General features: G+C 43.1%; 1 protein-coding gene across 1 annotated transcript; it reads right to left on the bottom strand.

Annotated features, from left to right (window-relative positions):
• Nucleotides 1–418: 418 nt before the first annotated feature.
• Nucleotides 419–13667, bottom strand: RDH11 (retinol dehydrogenase 11). Its single transcript, XM_019733663.3, has 7 exons — nt 13505–13667; nt 11471–11589; nt 10981–11136; nt 10109–10213; nt 8757–8966; nt 6244–6433; nt 419–1196 (listed from the first exon to the last, which is right to left on the bottom strand). The coding sequence occupies exons 1-7, from the start codon at nt 13564–13566 to the stop codon at nt 1094–1096; spliced, it is 945 nt and encodes a 314-aa protein (XP_019589222.3). The 5' UTR covers nt 13567–13667; the 3' UTR covers nt 419–1093.
• Between the last annotated feature and the right edge of the window lie 264 nt (nt 13668–13931).

The following is a 13931-nucleotide window of genomic DNA, read 5'->3' on the forward strand; positions in this document are numbered from 1 at the left end:
TTGCATGCATTATGTTCCAGGCTTATTCTCTTTTCTGCTACCCATGTGCTTCTTAGTGGGTAGGTATCAACATATAGAGTCTGCTTCCGCTTGCAGCTCTACCCATTTGTATCAGAGACTGGATGACACTGGCTTGCTCCAACTCTGATCATTTACCTGCACCAGGGTTCAGTTTAAGACTGCTCCTTTGTGGCTATTTTGAATTTTGTGAAAATACTCCCAACTGCATAAATACACAAGAATACATATACTCGGTAACAACGACCAAATAGGCTTTCCCCTTTTTCTGGTTTAAGAGAATCTCAGGCAAAAAGGGAGGCCTCCATGGATCTGGGGTCAGTAACTGAAGTCAGGAAGCCTCCTTTCTCAAACTGCCCCTTTCACTATCCCCTTGCTGGTCAGAGAAACAGCAGGAAAATGACAGTTTAAACTTGATTTTTATTTCTGCCTTCCTCCGAATTTCTGCCATCCTACAAACTCCACAAACTGCTTAGAAAAGGAAGTTCTTTCATGGTCAAGGCATGGGAAAATGTCTTAGCAGTGGCTTTAGGTTGTCAGAGAGAAAGCTGTGCCAGTCCACATTCAGCTAAATTTCCTGAAAGATTTCAGATGTTGGTGCCATGATGGTTTTCTTAAGAGATGAGGGACAAGCCCTGCTCTTGAGCAAAGCCACTGTGACTCCTGGAGTTCAGCGGAGGCTGTGGCCTTCTTCAAGTGAAGGTTGGTTGGTCGGTTGGTTGGTTGGCACTTCATTGTGAACATAGAGGGTAGAAACTAGTCCAGACTGCCTCAAATCAACCCTGCTAAAGTTTTGGTTCTCCTAGGTAGTAGGTTTCAGAAGGAAAATACGAGTTTGCAGGTCATATGAAGGTCTACTTATCCTATGGTATCTCTAGTAACTCTGGTAATAGAACCAAAGTGATTCTGGACAAGTGCAAGGTGTCTCGATGAATCTGGCAGTGTACCCTGGATTTTACTGGACATTGAACTGGTAAGGCTGGAAGGTTTGTTCTCTTTGTGCTCAAGGTTTTGGCCATCCTGAAGGAGAATCATTTTGGCAGGGTGCACTGAGTGGTCCAACCGCCACCACCCATCAATCCATTGGGATGCCCAGCAGGTCACAGCTGACATCCCACAGCCGCCTTGCTATCGTCTCATTACGAGCCTGGGCAGAGACCCACGCCACATCGCAGTCACTGGAAGGGAAAGAGAGGGGTTTAAGGAACTGGGTTAAGAATGGAGTCCACTCTCCATCTGGGATAAGGAATGTGACACAAAAATGACCTAGGGATAACATGTCCTCTAGGCTCTTCACAAATCCAGTGTTAATCTCTTCATTCTCCAATCTTTACCCCAGAGAAAATGTAATTACATTTTAGATCTCACTAGACCACCTCTGATCAGAATGCTTTGTTTGATATAAATGCATATCATTTAGTCTTTATATCCCCCTTTGTATGTATACAGTATTTAACTATAGTATCAGTGCCTGTCTAACACCTGTATATGTCCATCTTGTTCAAATAAATCTCTGAGGTCCTTTCTTCAGGCTTTGTACCGTGTCATGGAACTGAGATCCTGCTATTTACATTGGTCACAAATGTTTGGAGTGGAAAAAAACAAACAAAAAAACCCAACACACTTATTTCTGGTCTTCCTGCAGTCCTTAAACTCGAAAACTCGATAACTGTCCTTAAACTCGAAAAACAAAATCAGCTTCATAAATAACGAAAGAAGGAAAAGATGAAAGCAGAAAAGAAATGGTAACAAGGTACCCAATGATTCATATGCCTTCTCTTCATTGCCGTCATTCTAATTGTTTCAAGTCCCTATTAAATACAGAAGGGGGATCTCAACTCTGCACCGCCCAGAAAATTTTCTCAAGGATAATTCTTTTACTCATTTTTATATTTTCTGTATCTAGTACACAGCAGGTATTCAATGAATGGTTTAAAAAAATTATTGAGTAAACAGATCAAAACATTTGAAATCATGTGAAAGGTACTTTTAAAAACTATACTATTTCAAGAAAACTGCTTCCTGGACATTTGAAGCAAATTCTGAAGGTGAAAAGGTGAGTTGACAAGTCTGAAATAACCACATGAGGCAAACACCTAACACTAGGTCCATTCAGACAGTGCCAGTCAAAGTGTGGGCTATGGCCTAGCAGCAGGAGTGCTATCTGGGAATTTGTTAGAAATGCCAATTCTCGGGGCCCCACCCCAGATCTACTGAATCAGAATCTCTGGGGTTGAGGCCCAGGAATCTGTTTACAACCAGTTCTCTAGATGGTTCTTAAATGTATGGAAAATTGAGACATACCACTTAAAGATACCTTTCCATTTAATAAACCAGCCTTATATGTATTGTACGTCTGTTTAAGGGAACTTACCAGCACAACTTGCCATTTCTGAGTGAAAAGCTCATCACTGAGAACCAAAGGCTCTGTATGCCTCTGGAAATGGCTTGGCCTCTGTAAGCCTCTGCAGCCTGCACTGCACGATGCCTTACACTCCTCTCAAGTTTATGGTGACGAGCAAATGATGCAATGAACAGGAAAATGCCTTGTCAGCTACGAAATACTGTAAAACCTATTCAAATACTACAGTAAGAGCGACTTCAGTGTGGTTAAGGCATCGGCTGACATCTCCAGTGGGATTTTGGTAAGTATTAATCAGTATAGGTAAAAGATCGTCTGACCAATTTCTAAACTTACTACAAATCCACAATAATCAAGACAGCGAGGTATTCGCATAAGGACATCAAGCTGGTAAGGCTGGGAGAAATGAACGGAACAGAATTAAAAGTGCAGAAGCAAATCCTTGCATTCACATCAATTGTTTTTTGATTGGGCTACTATTATGGACTGATTCGTGTTGCCCAGAATCCATATGTTGAAGCTCTAACCGCAATCTTTAGAGATAAGGCCTTTAAGGGGGTATTTAAGGTTAAATGAGGTCATAAAGGTGGGGTGCTAATCCAATAGGACTGGTGTCCTTATAAGAAGAGGAGGAGACACCAGGAGTGTGCTCACACAGAGCAAAGACCATGTGAAGACACTACAAGAAGGCTGCCGTCTGCAAGCCAGGAAGAGAACCACACACCAACCCTGCCGGCACATTCATCTTAGACTTCCAGCCTCTAGAGCTGAGAAAATAAACTTCCGTTGTGGCATCCCAAGGTGGGCTAATACAGCTCCCAAGCTAATGGGGAAGGAATAATCTTTTTATTTTATTTTATTTTTTTTAAGGAAGGTGTAGCTCACAGTGGCCCACGCAGGGATTGAGCCGGCAACCTTGGCATTATTAGCACCAGGTTCTAACCAACAGAGCTAACCGGCCACCCTCCAAGAATAATCTGTTTAACAAATGGTTCTGGGACCATTGGAAATCCACATGCAAAAGGATGAAGTTGGACCCCTACCTCTACCATATAGAAAAATTAACAAAAATGGTTCATAGACCTAAATGTAATGCTAAAACTGTAAAACTATTAGAAGAAAACAGTAATAAATCTGTGTGACCTTGGGTTAGGCAATGGTTTCTAAGATATGACACCAAAAGCACGTGACAAGAGAAAAAACAGATACATTAGACTTCATCAAAATCAGAAACTTTTGTGCTTCTAAGGACACCATGAAGAAAGTGAAGATAAACCAACATAATGGAAGAAAATATTTGCAAATCATATATCTGATAAGGGATTTGTATCTAGACTATATAAAGAACTGTTACAACTAACCAATAAAAAGACAATAATCCAGTTTAAAAATAGGCAAAGCATTTAAACAAACATTTCTCCAACAAAGATATATAAATGTACATTAAGCACATGAAAATTTGCTCAACATCATTAGCAGGAAAATAAATGAAAACCACAATGAGCTGCTACTTCATTCTTACTATGATGGCTAAAATCAAAAGGACAGACAATAACAAGAGTCTGCAAGCATGTGGAGAAACTGGAACCCTCATAAAATGCTTGTGGCAACGTAAAATGGTGCAACCACTTTTAAAAACAGTCTAGTATTCCTCAACAGCTAAACACAGAACTAACATAGGACTCATATTCTAGTGGAATTCCACTTCTAGGTATATACCCAAGAGAAATGTCCATGCAAAATTGTACTCGAATGTTCATAGCAGTATTATTCAAATTGCCAAAAAGTGGAAACAATCCAAATGCCCATCAACTGATGAATGGATAAATAAATGTGGTGTATCAATAAAATGAGATATTTGGCAATAAAAAGAAACGAAGTACCGATACATACTTTGGCATGGATATACCTTCAACACTTAATGCTAAGTAAAAAAAAACAGTCACAAAAGGCCACATATGCTATCAATCCATTTATATGAAATGTCCAGTATAGGCAAATCCATAGAGACAAAAAAGTAGATTAGTGATTTCAGGCAGAAAGAACAACCAGTGCAAAGGTCCTAAGGCTTCATTCAAGATACTTTTATGTTGGTCGTTTCTTGATAGCGGCCTACGTGGCTGCTGTTTGATCTTCAAAGTACTTAAAATTAAAAATCTACGGCAATGAAAAGGCTCTTCAAAAGTCAATTCAGTAATCATGGCTTCAAGGCTGGCTTTCTTTAAACCACTCAGTCAAAACTAAGATAAAGGATTATTTCTTTTCTTAAAATCTCCAGGGAAGAAGAATCCAGTCACTCTTGGAAAATCATTCCAGCGTACAAAACGAAATAATCTATGTTCTTGTACTTCAGACCACATTTCCAACTATCTGCTACACATTTCTAGTCACATGTCTTATGGAAAACACACTCAACCTGTACAGAGTCACGTTTATTACATAGTGGGCAATTGTTACGCTTTGGTTGAACATTTATTCCACATTCTTTTGGCAATAGCAGCTTGATTTCTTTCTGTGGAATTACCTCTTCCCCTCGGATGTGTTTTGAAGAGCCCATTAATCAAGTACCTGCCTGTCGCCCCCTGGCCAAGGCAATGGGGGTGAAGGGATGGCAGGTGGGGGCCAGGGGGAAGGAGATCCAATGCTGCTTCCCGAGAGAGTGGAGCTCCAAAGAGTAGCTCAAGAGGCAGGCTTAGAGCAATCAGAGAGTCCAGCTGACTGGCCACTCTATTCTAAGCCTGGCTTTTCTGTCTACCCTTGGAACTTAGGAGTACCTCATATTTTAATAAATTCCCTTCTTGCTGACATTAACCAGAGTCCATTTCTGCTGCCTTGGGATCAAAGAAACCTAAGTTATACACATTATTTTGCCATGTCTGATGTCTCAGTTAATGTTACCGTCAATCTCCTAATAACTCAGGCTTGAACCGAGATCACCAAACCTCCCCTATCTCCTCACTCAATTGCTCATCAAGTGGTAAAAATTCTACCTCTTCGGGGCCTCTCTCACTTTACCATTCTTTTCATTCTAGTTGTCATTACCCTAAGTCAGGCACTCATTCTCTCACTTGGGGTACTTACTCATTCATGAAACAAAGTAACCAGGGATGTTTTCTAAAGCACAGACCAGATTATATCTCCCTCCACTGAAATAATTTCTGTGGCTCCTCTCTAAATCTGACATTATAGCCTTTCATGATGACTGTCTACCTTTCCTTCAAATCTTGATTTATTTATAGCCTTTGCTCTAAAACTTTGCGTTATTGCCACAAAATCTTGAAGGCGGATTTAAAAACATGTTAAGACTGTGATCTTATGTGATATCTGGGATTTTCTTCAAAATAGTATGGGGTGAGGAAAATATGGGAAGGATTAGTAAATGGGGATGGGGCAGGACTGGCCATGGGTTAATGGTTGTTGAGGCTGGATTATGGGTATATGGGAATCAACATACTGTTCTGTGTGCTGTGTATATTCAAAATTCTCTACAATAAAGTTTTAAATGTCTTCACTTATTCAAGAGGGAGTCCACTGATACTATTTTCATCCTGAAGCCAACGGAGAAATACAGATTCAAATTCTTTTTAATGTAAAAAAATAGAACTAGGAGTCCAAAAGGGAACAACAACAACAACAAAAAACTGGACTGACGTAACAAAAAGTAGGAAGAAAAGAAACAACCAGAAAGCATAAGCATCAGTATAATCAACAGTCTGGCATGAATAAAATCAAACCTAGCAGTTACCACATAAAAATGTGAATGAGTCCAATTTCCCTATTAAATGGTAAAAACCCTGGAGACAAAAGCTTTGTTAAAGAATGTACTTTTAAAATTGTATCTTCAAAAACAGATCTATTCATACCTGAAGTGATTCCCACTTCGAGTCTCCAGCCCTTCCGTTATGGCACAGTACAGGCTGGTCTGGGCTCCCTGCTGAGGGGTCTTGATGAAGAAGGAGAAAAGCCGCCATATGCATCTCATGAAAAAGGAGTGCCGAACCAATTCCGAGTGTACTGTGCCAGGGTGTACGGAATATGTCGTAACGCCAGAGCCTGATGAGGGTGCCATAGAGAGAGGGGAAGACAGAATTTGATGTTGCTGAATGGCCGAAGACAGCAGAGTACATGAACAAAAACTGCCCAGCTTCGAATCCCAGTTCTAACACTCATTGGCTGTGTGACCTTGGGCAAGATCCTGATGTTGACTCAGTTTCTTCATTTGCACAATGGGGATACTCCCAAGACTTGCACTTCACAGGATTGTTCTAAGGATTAAATGAGTTCATATGTAAAAGAGCTTAGAATAGTGTCTGGTGCGTGGCAAGTATTAAATAACACCTACACATATGCTATTTCAGGTCCCCAATTCTTCACTGGAAACCTTGGGGCCAGAAATGCTTCCAGATTTTTTTCTGATTTTATAAAGGTAATATGGTGCATATACATCTACTGTCCGTTACCTATTCTTCCTCCTAGTGGTGAGGTTTTGTTGCCCAATGAGTTTTGGTGTCAAGATTCTGAAAAGACTGAATTGTCAGGCTTTTGTGGATTTCACAAATTGCAGATAAAGAACTGAGGACTTGTATAATTTTCAACTCAATGTCTACTCTAGATGACCCATATTCTATATTCTATGTTCTAACCATGATGGCCTTCTCTCAGTTTCTCAAACTAAGCCCAGACCTTCGTGTAGCCCTTCCTTCTACCTGGAATGTTCCTCAGACATCTCACCCCACTCACATTGTAACCCATTTAACTTCTAATCATTCTCTAAGGGCTCAGCTTGCAACTCACTTCCCCAGAAAAGTCTTCCCTGATCCCTCAGACTGGACAAGGTCCCTTCCAAATCCATTTAAAGTCCTCGTGGTTCCCCTTTATAGCATTTACAACAATGATAATGAAACAACAACAAAAAGGAAACAATCTAGATGTTGTTAAGGAAATGGATAAATAAACTAACATCTATACTATGAAATACAATGCAACCAACAAAAGGAATGGGGTAAATCTCTACTACGTGGAAAGATCTCCAAGATACTGTGTTGGAATTTCAGTTCGTTGTGTATGATATATACATATGTAAATGCATAAGAAGATGATTGGGAAGGTGCACATCAAGTTGTTGACAGTAGATTCTTGAGAGGAGAAAAGTACGAGGGGGAGAGAGGGGAACAAGTGAAGGGCGTTTCTACCTTTAACTCTATATACTTCCATATTATTTGAAAATTTTACAATGAAAATGATTCATTACTAGACTGATTTTACATGCAACAGTTGTATAAATACTTGATAATTATCTCTCTCCCCCATTGGATGTAAACCAAATCAAGGAGGGGACCTTGTCTTATGCACCAGTCCATCCCCAAGCCCCTAATCCAGTGCATAGAGTAGCACGAGCACTGAATACATGTCTGTTGAATGGTTGAATGAATCACTCTTCTGTCATGCCCAGATTTCTTTCATCGCACCACGATGATTTACCACCAAATCCTCACATCTATCAGGCTTCCTCACTCGTATATCCTCTGCTTTATTCTGATCCTCATAGAGGGGCCCATCTTTACACCTCCAGACCGCCCTAGCTCCCTAACCAAAGCTTTGGATAGTTTTCATCATCCTGATCCTGATCCATCCTGAGCTGACAAATGATGTCATGCCCTGGGCATAGGAACCGAGCTGACCACCAGCTTCCTTCCTCCCCATCTCACAGCTGTCCACATGGCTTGATGATCCTGTTCCAACAGTGGGGCTCCTGTGTCTGATTCCCTGAGCCTGAATTCTACCTGCCTCAACCCCTAAGCAACTCCAATTGTCCACCCTGGATATCCTTTGCCTTGACTGGAAATCCAGAGTAGATGATGTTAAAGAACTCTATTTGAGATCCCTCTCCTCAAGCATGTATTTCCCTCTTATTTGACCCTTGGCTGTTAGGGAGGACCCTCCCTCATCCTGTAGTCCCAGCACTTGTTTTATCTTAACAGTTGGATCTAGTGCCAGCTCAGGTGCCTCCCTTCTAGTTAAGTATCACTGCGAGCAAAAAACCTTGACTTGCTCATGAGACCTGAATTATGACGATTCCCGTGAAATAATCCCATTTTACATATGAAGAAATAAGTCTTGAAAAGTTAAGTAACTTGCTGCAGGTCACACAGCTAGTAAGTGGTAAAGCCACGCCTTCAGAATCAAAATCAGAATTGCCCTTTCTCTACCAGCCATCTCCAATATTCAGTAGTGGGCTGTTTACCAAAACTATACCCAGTTATAGTCATGGAAGCAGGTCCTATCCAGGGAATAGACTCCAGAAAACAGTTTCGATTCCTGTGGCTTTTAGCTACTTCCCAACTCATGTTTCCACACTCATTTCTTTTAAGCCTACCTTTTAGCCTCCGGGCTAGTTCCTGGGTAAAGAGGATGTTGGCCAACTTGCTATGACAGTAGGCCAGACCTGCAGAGTAGAATTTCTCGCCCTGAAGGTTATGGAAATTAATCCTTCCCAGGTGATGTGCTAAGGAAGACACATTCACTACCCTTGACGGGGCTGATTCTTTCAGCTTCTCCAGCAGCAGATGGGTCAGGAGGAAGTGACCTATACGAAAAACCAGAATTAACAGAGTTCAGGGCCAATGCAGAGGTAAAGGGAGTGGTGGTGAGCAGGGCTCAGCTCTGGGAAGCCGGGAACTCAGGAATAAGGCTTTCTGCCTCATTAATTCATGATCAACTACAGAATAAGTTCAGTGAGGGTATAGGGAAATAGGAACAGTCAAAGACATGACACAGCTTTCTATGAGGTAGGTCTGGATTATCTAAATATGAACATGAAATCCCTTCTCATTCCAATTTGGATTAATATCAGTCTTTAAGAGCAGGCAGTCTCTGCCTGATGCTGGCCACAGGGATCACTATGAATAAAGCTATACAACCCCCTATACAATCAGGCTGTTCAAAAGTGCTCCAAAGTAAACGGAATCTGATCACAGATTACAATAGGAGGAGGGGGTGGCCAGTGAGCTCAGTTGGTTAGAGCACCATGCTATTTTTTTTTTTTTAGGGGCCTTGAGCCTTGTGCTCCCCCTGGCTGAGGCAGTCGGTCACCGGTTGTAGGTCGGCTACTCACGGCAGCTCTCGCCAGCTGCCAGCCACTCACGCAGGCTGCCAGCCGCTCATGGCGGCACACGGTAGCTTGTGGCAGCACTCAGCAGCCTGTGGTGGCACTCAGCAGCCCACCAAAGCACACAGCAGCTCACACCAACCTCCAACTGCTCACGGCAGCCCAGCTCCAGGGAGAGCTGTTATTCACAATCTTAGCTGTAGAGGACGCAGCTTACTGGCCCATGTGGGAATCGTACCAGCGACCTTGGCATTAGGAGCACAGTGCTCCAATCACCTGAGCCACTGGGTGGCCGAGCATGGTGCTCTTAACACCAAGGTTGCCGGTTCAATCCCCACATGGGCCACTGTGAGCAGCGCCCTCCACAACTACATTGAAACAACTACTTGACTTGGAGCTCATGGGTCCTGGAAAAACACACTTAAAAAAAAGTGGGCAGAACCTCAAGTGGGCCTCAGGTTTATCCCTGAGCTTTTTCGCAGGACCATGCTATTTATTATTTACTTACAGTCTATTATGGCTGAGGTCCAATCATACCCCAGAGAAAGCTCAGTCTGACCCCTAATTTTTCCAAAAAGCTTAGATTCCCTCTAGCTTTGTGATGAAACCAGATTTCTTACCCAAGTGGTTGACTCCTATGTGCATCTCAAAGCCATCTGCTGTCTTAGAGTAGGGACACATCATCACTCCTGCGTTGTTGATCAAAATGTGGAGATGCTTTTCCTCTGCAGGGAGGAGGACATGGAGTGTGCAAGTGGCCAGTCATAGCTGTTACATCTTAGAAATCTGCCTCAAACCCAGGCTTTGTGCATGGGGATGCAGGACTTCAATCTATCCTCCATTTTCCCTTCATACTTATTTTGTATTGTTTTCATTGTAAGACTTTAGTTGAATCCTGCATACTTTAACTATAGGGCAAAATTCCATCTTATACTACCAAATGGCCTTTCCAATCTTTCCAGTTCAGGAGATACTTACTTACTGCTTCTGGGAAGTGTTTCAGCCACCTCTCCCAACAGAGAGACTTCCCAAGCTGAATGGGAATATTCCAAAGCAAGAAAAAAAAGAATGCTCCCCCACCCCTGGGATTCAGGGCCCAAAAGAAATACTGGTTTTACCTCTTTGTTGCGTCTGCAGCTTTCTCTCATGGTTCATTTTCTCATGTGGTTAGTAATTTCTGACTATAAGCTTATTTCAGTGGATGCTGCTTTTCTTGGGAGATCTAGGTCCCTGGGTTATGAGGGGATGTGCCTACAAAGTGCTCTTGGATTTGCTTTTCATGTGATAGTACAAGGTTTTGCATTCACATTTTATGTCTGCCTTTTAAGGATGTCCCTTTGTTACTAATGAGTTCAGCTACGAATCAATAGTTTTTGGTTATATGTTATCTAGCGTTTCTATATATTCGAGAGGGAGAGGGATCTTTTCTTTTTAGCTAAGTCTGCCATGTTGATCACAAGACCCACAATACGGTCTCAGGTTCTACACTTACCTGCTAAGAAGCCCTTAGCAAAGGCTCGAATAGATTTAGTATCAGCCAAGTCCAGTTTCCGCACCAGCACCTGTTGGTTCCCTGTCACGTTCTGGATCTCTCTGGCCACCAACTCCCCCTTATGTACATCCCGGCAAGCTATATATACGCGGGCTCCTGTCAAACAATGTACAAGAGACAAATTGTCAGCTCTGTTTTTGAGTGGGCCTTAGAGACCTAATACTAACGTGGATTGCTATTTTCTACTGTTTTATTGATTTTACCCCTATTTCACAACACAGGGATCTGATGAACAAATCAGGAAAGAAATCAATAATATTCATTAAGTGCCCATTATATGTAGAGCATTGTGCTAGGTTTAGGTGAGCAAATTAGTGGGGCACTTGCAATGTTCCTGAATTCCAAAATGGGGAGGCAATAATAAGAATGATCATCAATGTGAGAGATAAAACGGCAGCAGCAGGAGGGAATTCCAAGCAGATACACTTGCCTCTTTGAGCCAGTTCTTTGGCTGTCTCTTTCCCGATGCCTGTGTTGGCACCAGTGACCACAGCTACCTTCCCAGGAAGCTGGATGGTGGATGTACACACCCCACTGGATAGCATTTTCCTGCAGACAGAGAAAGAGAGCTCATCAGTGCTTCATTCTGCCTGTCTCGGCCAGAGGTTCCTGCAACCTCCCTGTCTTCAGCTCCCAAGCATGAAGTTTGCTTTGGTTCCTTTTACTGCTGTTCTTTTATAGGTTTAAGGAAGGTTGGAGGAAAGGAAACAAGCGTTTTCTGTGCTCACTTAAGAACAAAAGTGAGTTTATTACAAGGGTGATAATAATTGCTTAGAGCTACTTACTGCAGTACAAAGACTGGATAAATATTTGATTAGCAGGCACGTGGCTTCAGTTTGAGCTCTTAGGAGGTTGGAAAATTAAGTTCACGAACTCATCCTAGAAAAAGTGCTCCATGCCTTGTTGCTGAATATCACTGCAGTCACCTTTAAAGTACTCCCCTTGGGAAGCTATGCACCGATGCCAGCGCCTAGTCCACCCTTCACAGCAATTTTGGAACTCTTTTTCTGGAATGGCCATCAGAGCTGTTGTTGTATTACCCTTGATGTCCTGAATGTCATCCAAATGCCTTCCTTTCAATATTTCCTTTATCTTTGGGTAAAGAAAGACGTCACTGGAGGCCAGATCAGGTGAGTAGGGAGGGTGTTCCAATACAGTTATTTGTTAACTGGCTAAAAACTCCCTCACAGATAGTGCCGTGTGAGCTGGTGCATTGTCGTGATGCAAGAGACATGAATTGTTGGTAAAAATTTCAGGTCGTCTAACTTTTTCATACAGCCTTTACAACACTTCCAAATAGTACACTTGGTTAACTGTTTGTCCAGTTGGTGCAAATTCATAATGACTAATCCCTCTGATATCAAAAAACGTTAGCAACATTGTTGCAACAAGTTCGCAAACTTAATTGTCAGATCTGGTATGTCATCTGTCTATAACTGGTACTTTACAACGTTGATAAACAGGTAATTCAACATAAAATGTTAACATTATGAAAGTTTGTAAAACTGGGGCAAAAAGCAAAAACCACACACACACACACACACACATACACACACACGCACACACACAATTAAGACCATACCGCCACTCCATCTCAAATAATACACCCTGCCCCTCAGGAGGAAGTATGTCTCTTCAGTCACTGGTCCACCGTCACTACTGGTGATTTCCTCAGAACCAATCAGCAGGCTGCCTGTTTCGCAGCTCGCTGCTGATTCTCCAGAGGCACGCAGCCAGTCATCGCCCCACATGTCACCTGGTTAAGAGCCCACTCACTTCATTCTCTCAGCCTCACCTGGAGACCCCAGGGCATGACTCCTATCCCGATAATTCTGCTAAGAAGGCAGGATAGGGCTCATGACCCTTTCGTTTCTCTCCTTCACAACATCACCCAAGAGAAAGCAAGAATCTAACAATAACAAGAAAGCAAGCATAGGGTTGCAGATGTCACGACTCTCATTAAGGGGCAGTTTCTTAAAAGCAAAAAGTTGAATCGTTCCATTGTACTTTAAAGACTGGAAGCAAGAGGCTAGATAGGGCAGGATGAAGACGTGAGAGCTAAGGAAGAAATAGTCTGGAGGTCCACACCGCATTTTAGGGTCTGAAACTCCCAAAGCTGTAAAATTAAGTGTTTGAGGTAGCCTTGCACTCGGGGTTCGCTGGAGCCGGAAACAAGGAATGCTTAGATGAAAAAAATGGGACAGGAGAAACAAGACAGGGTGCTCCGGTCTGCAACCCCTTCCTACAGGCCTGTGGTTTCCTGGTGCCACCCTGCCCGCATCCAGGTCAGCCTGGCCTCCTCCGACCTACCGAACCCGGCCTCGGCCTACTTGCAGTCCTATCCCCCCCACCCCCGCCTCCCCAGGGAATTTTCCTTTTCCTTCTTTTGAAGAACAGAGCTTCGGTAAGGATTAATGGCCACCCCCCGAAACTTCTCAAGAGAAGGCATTACATTTGCACAGACCTGATTTGCGGTGCAGCAAGGTACAGGAGAACGGGGACAAGGAGGAGCAGGATTCCAATCATCTGGCGGGGCGGCAGCTGCGGCGGCAGCAGCGGAGGGTTGGCAGCAGCGGAGGGTTGGCAGCAGCGGATGGAATAGCCCCAGAAGCGCTCACTAACTGTGGCTTCCCTTCCCAGACACGCCCTAGTAAAGTACTACAGCGCAGCCGGGAAGCAAAACCATCTGGGAAATGTAGTCCAAAACTTGACGCCCGCTAACCGGCAGTGAGCGAGCGTTCTGTTCTCAGACGCTTGGAGAAGTTGAACCGCGCACCAGACGCACAACAGAGCTCAGACCATCTAGGCTCTAGGGCCTTTGGGATCGTCCAACAGCTCTGCCACAGCCCTTCTGACTACCCGAAGTTCTCGGGAAATATCCTTACACCTCT

This window comes from Rhinolophus sinicus, chromosome 3 (genome assembly GCF_057876585.1).
Source record: "Rhinolophus sinicus isolate RSI-liver-muscle chromosome 3, RSI-T2T, whole genome shotgun sequence".
Lineage (NCBI taxonomy): Eukaryota > Metazoa > Chordata > Mammalia > Chiroptera > Rhinolophidae > Rhinolophus > Rhinolophus sinicus.

Coding starts and splice junctions, on each gene's coding strand:
- RDH11 (XM_019733663.3), bottom strand. CDS start 13,566: ATGATTGGAATCCTGCTCCTCCTTGTCCCCGTTCTCCTGTACCTTGCT. Junction 11,137..11,470: donor CAAAGAACTGGCTCAAAGAG/GCAAGTGTATCT, acceptor ATTGTTTGACAG/GAGCCCGCGTATATATAGCT. Junction 1,197..6,243: donor CGAAGTGGGAATCACTTCAG/GTATGAATAGAT, acceptor TTTCCCTTCCAG/TGACTGCGATGTGGCGTGGG.